This window comes from Topomyia yanbarensis, chromosome 2 (genome assembly GCF_030247195.1).
Source record: "Topomyia yanbarensis strain Yona2022 chromosome 2, ASM3024719v1, whole genome shotgun sequence".
Classification (NCBI taxonomy): Eukaryota; Metazoa; Arthropoda; class Insecta; order Diptera; family Culicidae; genus Topomyia; species Topomyia yanbarensis.
Genome location: NC_080671.1, coordinates 86,239,411 through 86,250,401, shown reverse-complemented (window position 1 = coordinate 86,250,401; position 10,991 = coordinate 86,239,411). Strand labels below are relative to the sequence as shown.

General features: G+C 41.2%; 1 protein-coding gene across 1 annotated transcript; it reads right to left on the bottom strand.

The window, feature by feature from the left end:
• Window positions 1-4,423: 4,423 nt before the first annotated feature.
• LOC131678732 (zinc finger protein 865-like) lies at window positions 4,424-6,871 on the bottom strand. Its single transcript, XM_058959016.1, has 2 exons — window positions 6,367-6,871; window positions 4,424-6,313 (listed from the first exon to the last, which is right to left on the bottom strand). Exons 1-2 carry the CDS (start codon window positions 6,678-6,680, stop codon window positions 5,233-5,235), a joined length of 1,395 nt encoding a protein of 464 aa, XP_058814999.1. The 5' UTR covers window positions 6,681-6,871; the 3' UTR covers window positions 4,424-5,232.
• Window positions 6,872-10,991: the final 4,120 nt, after the last annotated feature.

Below are 10,991 nucleotides of genomic sequence, written 5' to 3'. Positions count from 1 at the left end.
GGACCTTCCACACCAAGTTGTGCAGTCAGACTCATCTCGACGAGCGTTGTGGATGACCCTTCATCAAGAAAGGCAAACGTGTTCACAGCCTTCAACCCCGCGTGAAGGGTTATTGGTACGATCCGGAACAATATTGACTGCCCACAATGGTGGTAGGCGTGATTTTCGGTAGATGGTTCGGTGGTAGATGTGTTCACCATGGGTGACTCAGAATGCAGAAGGGGATTGTGCCGAAACTGGCAACCGTTAATTTCGCATCGGTTTGTTACATGGCATGCTCGCCGGCCATGCGAGTTTAAACAGCAACGGCACAACTTCAATGAATGAACGGTTTTCCAGCGGTCACCGACACTACTATCCTTGAACTTTTTACATTCCTTCACACGATGACCAGCTTTATTGCAAACTAAACAGTTTCTTATGGTATCAATCCTGTTCTTACCTACATTTGTAGGTACAACCTTTTCTGTGTGAGTATGTAGAAATCCTCTCTCTCTTGGCTTGACCTTTTCGGGCTTCCCGTGATTTCCAACGTAGAGCACCACCTTGCTTACAGACTCAACCACAGATGACATGAAGTCGCTGAATATTTGTAGTGTGGGTGCAGGAAAATAAATCAAATGTGCCCACTGTAGCTTAACATTTGCTGGTAGCTTTTCTACGAGTTCCTGCAGAAGTACTGGATTAGAAAGGTGAGCGTGTTGGCCAGCAGAGATGAGATGTTGCGTCAGGTTTTGCACGGTCATACCAAATTCGATAAGCGTTTCTAGACGTTCGGCCTTCGGGGTCGGGCAATCTCGTACGTTTGTGATTAATTTGTTTATTATCACCTCGGGCCTTCCATAGAGGGTTTGAAGTGTTTTAATAACATCCGGGACTGATTCGGGGGTCAATAAATAGTACCGCACCGACTTTAAGGCATCGCCCTTTAGGCAACGTTGCAAACGAGCAAGATTTTCCGCCAGGTTGTAACCACACGCCGCCGTTGAATTATTATAGCTGCTAATAAAAATAGGCCATTCTTCGGGGTCCCCAGAGAACTCCGGCAAATCACGCGACATCACTTGTCTGGCTGCTATTTGTTCCGGAGATGGTTTATGAACCTGAGTTGATCTGGGATGTGCTTCATTTTGATCAGCGTGTAGGCGCGGTGGCATGGCATAGGATGAACGTGCGATTAAATTGCGCAGCTGTTCATTCGTGAACGTATTAGGTATGTTCAGATCAGGCTCTGGTGGACCGTTTATAACCGGGAACGCGATTGCTTCGCCCGTGAAGCCCGTTGTCGTCGGAAGAAGCGTAACTCCGTCGTTCGTTCGAAACTGATTGTTTTGCTGTTGTTGGAACATCGGTCGTGCTGCTTCCATTGCAAGTTTCGAACCTGCTTTAGGGATCGTTCCGGTATTGATATCAGGTAACAAACGTGCTGAAGGCGGCAGAGGATGCTGCTCTGGTCGCTTTAGATTTGAAGTCGACATGTGTGCCTGACACATCTGCAACTGTTCTTGAAGTTGTTGTAACTGTAGGATGGATGGCCGTGGGTTTACCTGACAATTATGCAGATGCTGTCGAAGCAGTTGTAATGACCGAGATTCGGCTTCTCTTTGGGGCGTTACGTTTGGTTGGTTTCGATGAGAAGATGAAACGTCTGGTAGAAGTTGAGAGCGTGTACGTGTTTCTCCGCCAGCACCATCTTCGTCACTCACGAGCACGACCGGATTTCGCACATGGCTCTTTCCAAGATTTATTTGACCAGCTGTTTCCGTGGCCGACGCTCGTGGCATTTGCTGATCGACCCACTTTGAGACATGCTTGGCTCGTTCCCGGTTCTCGATCTCGTCGACTCGGCTTCGAACACTTCGATTCCCGACATCTTCCTCTTCCAACATTGTCGCTTCCATCAACTGGAACTTTTCCTCTAGAAACCGTTTTTCGATATCGAGTTCGAGCTGCCTTTTCGCTAGTTCCTTTCGCTCTTCAAGATGCTGAAGGGATAGCTCAAGACGGTTTTTTCGGCTGGATCCAGACTTGATCGACGCGGACTTTGATGGAGCGGAAGGGCATCTACAGCATACCCAATCACGACTTGCAATGGAGTCCGTCACTCCGGCACACGTGTAGTGCCTCCAGTTATTACATTTGTCGCACTGTACAAGATTGTCGGCTGAATCCGGCCTTTTGCAGGCCACGCAACTGGACACTTGCCCTGCGGGAGGAGTTGTATTGAAGACGTCGTCGGTGTTTTCCATAATTATCTTGAAGTTTTGTTCACGTAAAACAAAACGACACTACTCTTGATAGCGAATTTTATTTGCTTCAAGCTGGGAAAGAAATATACAGTATACAGTTTATAATCAAATAGTAAATTTAAAATGACTTACATAATTAGTGCGCATAGTGAAAGCAAATTCAAGACTGGTGTTCTACTAGCTTTTGATTATGTAAATCCGATAATAAACGTTCTCCCAACTGCGGTTATTGTAAATATATAATTATTTTAATTCAATAAATCCACGTTATTTACCTAACCTATTTCCTCAGTCGGCTCTTACCGAACGTGTGCCACCTTCAAACGGCGTATCGAACGCACTTCAGCTAAAGTATTAAATAATTAATAAATGTCCCAGTGGACAGAATATCGCCTAAGGCTGCTTTAAGTACATAATACCTACATTTTAAAAATGATTAATTCGACACGTGGTTTAATTGTACGGGATAGTTTTACTGGACGACTAATCGCGATGCTCCTCTCGACAACTTTGACATACCATATGCCACACTGCTGAGTAATATGAACTGTTACTCGATTCAACACAAGGTTGTCTTACCGAGTAGTGTTGCCGGAGGCATTTCTGTGCCAACACAGTGAAAAATATTGCGGGTTTCAGCAAATTATTCGAAAAATTACTGAAAATCGCTAAAAAATGAAAACTATACCGCAAATTTTTAAACAATTTACTGACAGCTCCGTAAAAATATCACTTTACTGAGCAAGTCGTCAAAAGAAATTACCGAACAGCTTTTGGCTGGCTTAGTGTGTAAGGTCTTTGCTTTTGATCCTTATTTGACAAGCGACAACTTCAATGCCTGGTGTCGAAGGGAGGGTAATTCAATTAAAAGAATAGCACTTTTTGATCCCCAAAAGTACTCCTCCGTAGGGGTTTTCTCGATCCAGACGGATTATATTAAAGTCGTGGAAGTTGATATCTATTTCGGAAGTTAACCAAGTTTCGCATAAGGCGAAGGCATCACATTTTAAACTGTTTAGGACAATTTTGAAGGAATCGATCTTCGGGAGTATACTTCTGCAATTCCACTGTAACACAGTGATCGAATCGGTGACCACGTTCGATGAATTAGCCATCGAAGGATACGATCACTGCAAGGAGGGGTCATTTAGCAGTCAACTGCTTCAAAAATGTTTGCACTATGGGAAGGAAACGTACCAGAAGGCTTTTAAGTGGATCACTAATATTGAAAGCTGTGAAAATTAAGTCCACGATGTCAGAAAATTTCATTGGTCCATTACTGGACTGAGTGTCTGTTTGAAAAGAGGGGCACTTGGGGTTTCTGGTGTCCCTGGTGGGTACTCCTTGTTAGAATTCAAATTTCCAAGTCCGGGAGCAAATTGCTTCGGCTTTAGTGCATCACTTCTGTTGGATTTATTAGATGTGGTTGGCGCACTCTCAGAGGAGGACACCTTGGGACCCTTACGAGGTAGTCTAGGGGAGGCAAGATTTCTCCGCTTCCTGGACTCCCCGGGTTAACAAAAGATGTTCCCTCTTGTGGATTATCAGATTCTTGCTCAACAGGATCCAAAAGAGCAAAGGAGTTTTCGGAAAGGACAGATGGCGAAGAATTCTTTAAGGTTGGACAGAGAAAGGGTAAAATTCGCAAACGAAAAAAGCAGTTTTTTCCACACCGTATGTCAGATCTTCATAAAAATCAATCAGCAGTACTGTAACAACATTCTACATACGCTGATTGATTGATCTGACATACGGTGTGGAAAAAAACTGCTTTTTTCGTTTGCGAATTTTGCGCATTCTCTGTCCAACCTTAACATTTCTGCATAAGAGCGCTTCGAGCGTTCCTTGAGTGAGCGCTTAATTTTATCCCCGCACTGTTTGTACGCAGGGCATGATTTAAGAGCATACAATCATTCCAAAACTCGACTTGCAAGTGTCATTCGACTTACATAATCGAGATCGGAAAATATCTGGGTTTGTCAATTTTACATTTTAGAGTTAACGGGACTCATCGCAACAAAAAATGCATAAAAATAGTGTTGTCAGTACCGCATAAATAGAGATACGCACAATTGTTTTAAATAAGGTCGATTTCGAAGTAGTGTATTTTCTAGGCTATTTACAGCTAAGTATATAGAAAAAACAAACTTTATTGTTTTATTCAATGACTGATAGCTTGCTAAATAAAAATATTACTCGTAGATAAACTATCAAACAAAAATAATAACTTAATATCAAAAGCTGCTTAGTATTACTATGATTTGATAATTAAATACTACTTCTAAGTGCTTTCGCGTTACTTGCTAGACTGTAAAATTAATGTTCTATGGAATGATAGAATTTTATGGATCCTAAAAAATGATAGGGTGTAGAGCCTAGTTTGACCTTATTAGGGAGGATTCCTTACTATTTCATTATTACTCAGCCCACAATCGATAGAATGCGTATAAATGGGAATCAATATCTTTGCTCCGTTGATAAGAACCGATTTAATAACACAAATGACCTGCAAACGGTGAAATGTTCGTAGCTGAGAGCAGCACAGACAAGAATCGAATGTCCAATTATCGCTTTACCGTTTGAGTCAATGCAAGATGACAGACGCTTCAAATCGGTAGGTGATAATAGACAGGGTGAAAATGGGTTCATTACCCTACCACTCTGAGTTCAGCTGCAGGCAGACAACTTTGGCGTGTTTTTTTCGATAATTTGTTTCTAAACAATTTCCACGCCATCGAATCTACCTGAAACTGACCATATTCGATTATAAAAACGAACTAAAGGATATACGATTAACCTTTGCAATATTTTTGGGGTCGCAGTCCAGTAATTGCAAGAATTACCCGCTAATATTATACCGTTACCCACATTGCAGAACTATTTAAATAGGTATGATGCATCGAATACCCATGCAAAATGTTGGTATGTTCTTTTATGCTACAGACCACGATTCGCTTGCAACCAGTCCTAATGTTTCTCAAATTTACGATTGAGGTTGATATTGTTGCTGCTGCTGCTGTTGCTGTTGATGTAACTGAATCTGTGCCTGTTGTATCACTTGCTGCTGCTGTTGTTGTCTCAGGTAGTTTTGATCTAGTGCTGTGATTGGCGTTATAACTATTCCTCCTCCGGGATTTACGGCAGAATTGTGATCGTGCTTAAGGTTGATAAAGTTCTGGATGGGAATCGCTTGCCCTGCTGTGCACGTTCCAGTTGCGGTGGACACCGGTTGCGCGGTGTGGATTGGAATTATTTCGATCTGATTGTTGACAGGAAGCAGCTGGTTTATGGGCCACGCCGTCGTGATTGGAGTAATTGTGGTAGCGGTTGTTGTTGCTGCCGGCGAGGGGACTGTTTGCTGTGGAAATGCTGGAACCAGTTGACTGCTGTCAAAGGTTTGAATTGGAATCAAAATCGGAGTTCCGTTGTGCATTACAATCATGGTGGTGATATTAGGGGTAGGATTGTGGTGCTGACTGGTAACTGCTGTTACCGGTATACTAGTCTGATGCACTTGGGGCTGCATAATTGTCGGGGAGATGTTTATCGATTGTATTGGAACTGGATTCTGCATTACTTGAGTTTTCTCATGGGCATCGTAATGATCTCGAGCGTCGTCTAGCTGCTCAAAAGCAGTGAAGCATATCTTGCAAACGTATGGACTGGTATGGGTTTCCTCATGTAATCGCAGATCGTCCTCGGTCGGAATGTACACATCACAGACACAACATTCCACTGTCTGACCATAATCCTCCGGCTCATCAAAATCATCTTCATCCAGATCTGGTTTCGATGAGCTGTCCTGCTCTTGCTCTTCTGATGTCTCTTCCTCTATTTCCTGAGCTGCCTCTATGGATCTTTGTTCATCTATGATTTGATCTCTTTGAATTCGAATTTTGCTGCTCCGGATAATAGGACCTAATTTATCTTCCATTTTTTTCATTTCCCTTGGTCTTATTTTTAGACAATGGTACCGAAGGTAATGCGTTTGTAGACATTTCAGATTGGAAGTTGTGTAGCTCGGACACCCCAACTGACACTTGAGCGCTTGAGTGTGTTTAGCCCTAAAACATCAACATAAGAAACGTAAAGCACCTTAAAATTTGAATGAAATTACCTTTTATGAATGTTCAATTTGTTTGTGTCGAAAAAGTACTTCCCACAGTCTCTGCAGCTGTGGTTATCTTCAAAGTGGTTCCGGATGTGGCCCAACAATTGCATCGTTTTGTTAAACACCTCATTACACAGCTTACACTTGAAGCCTAATCGAAGGCGTTGTTCCGACCCATCGGTTACCACCCTAAAATGCTGCACCATCTTTTCGATTTGGAAATCTCGAAAGTTGGGAAAATCTTCCGGAAATGACGGCCTGGTGTTGTCCTCAGCCAGCACGTCCGGATCTTCCTCACCATGCACGAAATTTGTCTCCATTGAATACAGTGTCCAGAGATTAATGGTTTACTAACGATTAATGTTATTTGTCGAACTAAACTATTTAGCTAACACGAAAACGCGCTTATAACTAACCAATTTTATTTATTAAATTAAAAATTCAGAAGTTTTCCGAATACTGATCTGTATCCATGCTAATATCAAACTTTTTGCGATTGTTGACAGACTTCACCTTCAAGTTGAAATGTAAACAGAGGAAAAAAATTTATTTGCCCGGTAAAAAATATACGGCGACGGCAAGGGGTGGTTGATTTCTAGAGGAATGGTGGGTAAGATCAACCAAAGGCGCTATGGAGAAGTTAAAAATTATACCACACATCACATATAAATTAGATATATGTGTCATACTTAAATTAGATTTCCTGTTACCATGATTTAATTGCCGCAAAGTTCTACTGTATTGATTTAATGGGCGATTCCACGTTGAAAACGTTCACTAGAAGTAAAGGGTTGCTTATTTCATTTTGTTCTGTCATATAGTGCATATATTTTCTGTAAGCTTTGGTAAGAAAATAACTTTTAAACAACTTGTTGTCGTGACCGTTCAAGGGATATATTAAAATTACTCATACACAGCCATATGTCTGCAAGAATCCCACTTGAGGGAACACAATCGTCATTTCGCTCGAGGCAACAGCGTTCCCATTTCCGGGATTGTACTAATACAGAAATCAGCTTATCTAGTCTAGTCTAGACATACACAGCCACAGCCACATATACAGAATCACATGTAGGGATCCTGGAAAATTGCAGACGTTCGCCACATTTTTTCTTGTCATTATTAATGTTTGTGGCACATATTGAATATGACACAAGCATTAAAGCGGCTAGGCCAACTGTGTAGCGTACAAAATGAAGATGATTCAAAATCATACGGCAATCAAATTATTCATTCAATGAATAATATAATCCACGGTTTATTTTGAACCTTGAATAAAGAAGAAACGTGGACAACCGCACACAACCGTTTCAATTTAATGGGGGTTTGATATTTTCCTGGGATGGGACAGAAGTATTTATTCATACTAATACAGAAATCAGCTTATTGCAAAAACATTCCCACTCAGAGGACATATTTAAAACGCTAATATATTTGGCCACTCGAGACCAAATCATTCCCACACGAAGGAATTACTAATTAACTATTACTCAGGGCTAGGGGCAGATCACTTGTGATGCATTTTTAAAAATCAGCTAAATTAAATGCATTAAATGCATGTATTTTGCTTTGCGTGTAAGACGTCAAAACCCTATAAAAAATTAGCCCTACATTCAACAAAACATCGAACAAAGTGAATCAGCGTAGGACGTTTGTTAAACAAACTTTTCTACGAGGGAGTGCAAAATTGATGCAAAAATGGAAATTAAATGCGTTTTTTTTTAATTTGATGCAAATTTGTTATACATTTCTAGAGTGATTTGCCCCTAAACTCGGGGCCAAATTATTCATCTTTAAATTTGTTGAAAACTGCTTTTGAAAACGAAGGAAAACTATCATTTTATAAAATGATGAGTAAACATCTTGCGAAAAGGGTGTAAAACATAGTGGTTTCTAACATCATTTGCAGACGTACATATGTGAGGTTCCGAAATGTTATTTGTTAAGCACCGCAGCCGCCGCAACATCATTTCCCGTTCATCCTAAGTTAAGATAAACCTTCATGATATGATGTAAATTAATGAAATTCTCTGGATCACGCAAGGAAAGAATATATCCGGCTAATCAGCTCAGCTTTGCCTCATACACAGCCGATCCTTCTCTCTGATAGGCTTAACAGAATATCCTACGTAGTCCAAAATATGAAGGAGTTTAACATTGGTACTAATTGGGTCTCGGTTTCCAGGTGAAACTTTATTTATGGAAAGTATTTTTATAACCACCATAGTACTCCGATTAAAATTCGAAGAATGAGCAAAACAGTTTCAATAGACCTTTCTCGTCAGACCTAACCCCCCTTTTTCTTATTTTTTATCGAAAGATTTCCTATTTTGATGAACATTCCCGTTAAAATGAGGTTTTTAGGACCTTTCCTGGCTTTTTTATGATATTTTAAAAATTGCGAAATGCAAGAATGTTGAATTTTTTTTTCACCAGATCAAGAATGGTGAGACGCGAAATATACGTTTCGGCAGCACTGTTTTGTATATTTTCGATAATTTTACAGGCAACACCGTAAATGAAGTGGTGAGTTGCGATACCACATTCATTTTTAGCATTCATTAGGTTTGTTCCAGTACCATGAGAAACTGGAAGTACTCCGGAGCAAACAGGGAGAAAAGCGTTCCTGTATTGTCTTCTCTTCTTTTTCATCTTCTGGTAGCAAATCGGAGTGAAAAGGAGCAAAATTTTTTTGCTCCGGAGCAACAGGGAGTGACTTCTGTGTACTGGAACAAACCTATTAACTGCGGGTAAACCTCGCTGTCAAATTAGATTTTGTCAATAAAGCCATTGCTGACGATTACCGCAACCGGACGTAAAACCAGCTATGTAGCCTTTCCCGACACAGAGCGGTTGATTGGGGATGCTGAAAAGAACCAGGTTATGATGAACCTACGAAACACTGTACTGTCTCAACCTATTGCAACGATTATCAGAGACAAGCTGAAAATGGTGCTGGATGTATCGAATTCAATGTTATGCGAACCGAATTATTTATTAACCAACCGCAGCTAGACAAACGCTTTTAAGGGATAGCATATTTTGATTTTGACATTCGAGGTTTCTATCTTAACCATTGATGAAGGAGCGTTGTTCGAAGTGCATTCTGCTGCCGGACTCTACGACGTTTGAGTTTGAGGACGGTATGCAAGAACCAAGATGCAACTTTGGGTTTACCAGGAGTTGCACATTGAAAGATGTTTCGCTACTCCCAAGCTTTATTATCTACTGATTCCCCGTGCAACTTCAGCTCGGCCAGATCGGTGACGGAGTAGCAGCCAGGGGTGGTCACACAAGCTCAAGGTATGCAAGAGCCAAGAGCGCGTTATCATCCAGCACTAAGTCTACAATCGGCATCTATGCTGATAGATAAAAACTCCTACTACGAATGCTAAAATGGACAAGAGTTCATCCAGGATATTGTCCTGGTTCGAGGCTTAATTCGAATTCCAAGATCAAATCGTTGCTTCAGAATTTGATCTATGGAAAATCGCGAAACTCGTCGAACGACCCAGATGAAACTGTAGTTAATGGCGCGACCCACATGAAACTGTAGTTTATAGCTTGTAGACGTGGCTAAACTTTAGCTAAAAATCGAAACCGCGACCGATATGATTATTAAGCTAATCGAATGGAATAGTCGAACTCCATGTGAACAGACTCAGACGTTTACAACCAATTCGGTCAACGAGCCAGAAATACCAACTCAGTTGTTTGAAGGAGAACAAGCAATGCCGGAGCAAAACAACCGTTTGGGACGATCTGTCGGGAATCCCAACTACGGTGTTCCACAGATTGAGTTTAAATTCGCTTGAGACGCCAATGGAGTTCTGAACGTGTGAGCTAAGACTACCACTGAGAGTATCATACGGCAAGGAGAAGAACATCACAATTAAAAATGACAAAGGTTGACTCAGTCAGGCTGATATAGATATATTGTTGTCCGTGGCTGAGAAGTTTCGGGGAAGCTGTAAAACAGCGAAAACCAGTCACCTCCAGTAACCCAGTTAAACTCATTCCGGAACCGGTTCGGATTTCTTAATGGAGTCATTATGGATTCCAAATCAAATGCAACAACCGATTCCGACTCAGAATCGGTTGTTGCATTTGATTTGGAATCCATACTGACTCCATTCAGGATTCCGAATCAAATTCCGAATGGTTTGACCGGGAATCAGCTAAAATGTTGTTTCTAATTGGAGTCAGTCGACAAAAAACTGGGCGAGGCGGTCAAAGGCACCTTTTGAAACTATTCCGACGAGTCACTCCGCAGGCTGAATGAAAATGCGATTATGATTAAATTTAAGTACGGCAAACATTTTATTTTTTGCTTTTGTTTAAATAATCTGTTCTAAAATGGATTGCAATCACGATTCAACGAAAATTGTATTAGTAACTCTTTAATGCAATATTCTGCCAGTTTATGCCAACAAATACTAGTAACTATTAGGATACGAAAATTGACGACAGTGTGAAAAATTACGCACCCTTCGTTGTGCATCAGTACGAGCAACAAACAACGATCATTTTTGTTTCGCGCGCATTCGAGAGATTCCCATAAGGGGCCCTTACACGAGGCGCTAGTACTGTCATTACCGAGCAATAATGCCACTTAAAGATCGTGTAACGCT

What these genes read in the sequence shown, in the direction of transcription:
- LOC131678732 (XM_058959016.1), bottom strand. Translation starts at nt 6,680, where the DNA reads ATGGAGACAAATTTCGTGCATGGTGAGGAAGATCCGGACGTGCTGGCT. An exon ending in AAATTGAACATTCATAAAAG is followed by an intron (nt 6,314 to 6,366) that starts GTAATTTCATTC and finishes TTGATGTTTTAG; the next exon opens with GGCTAAACACACTCAAGCGC.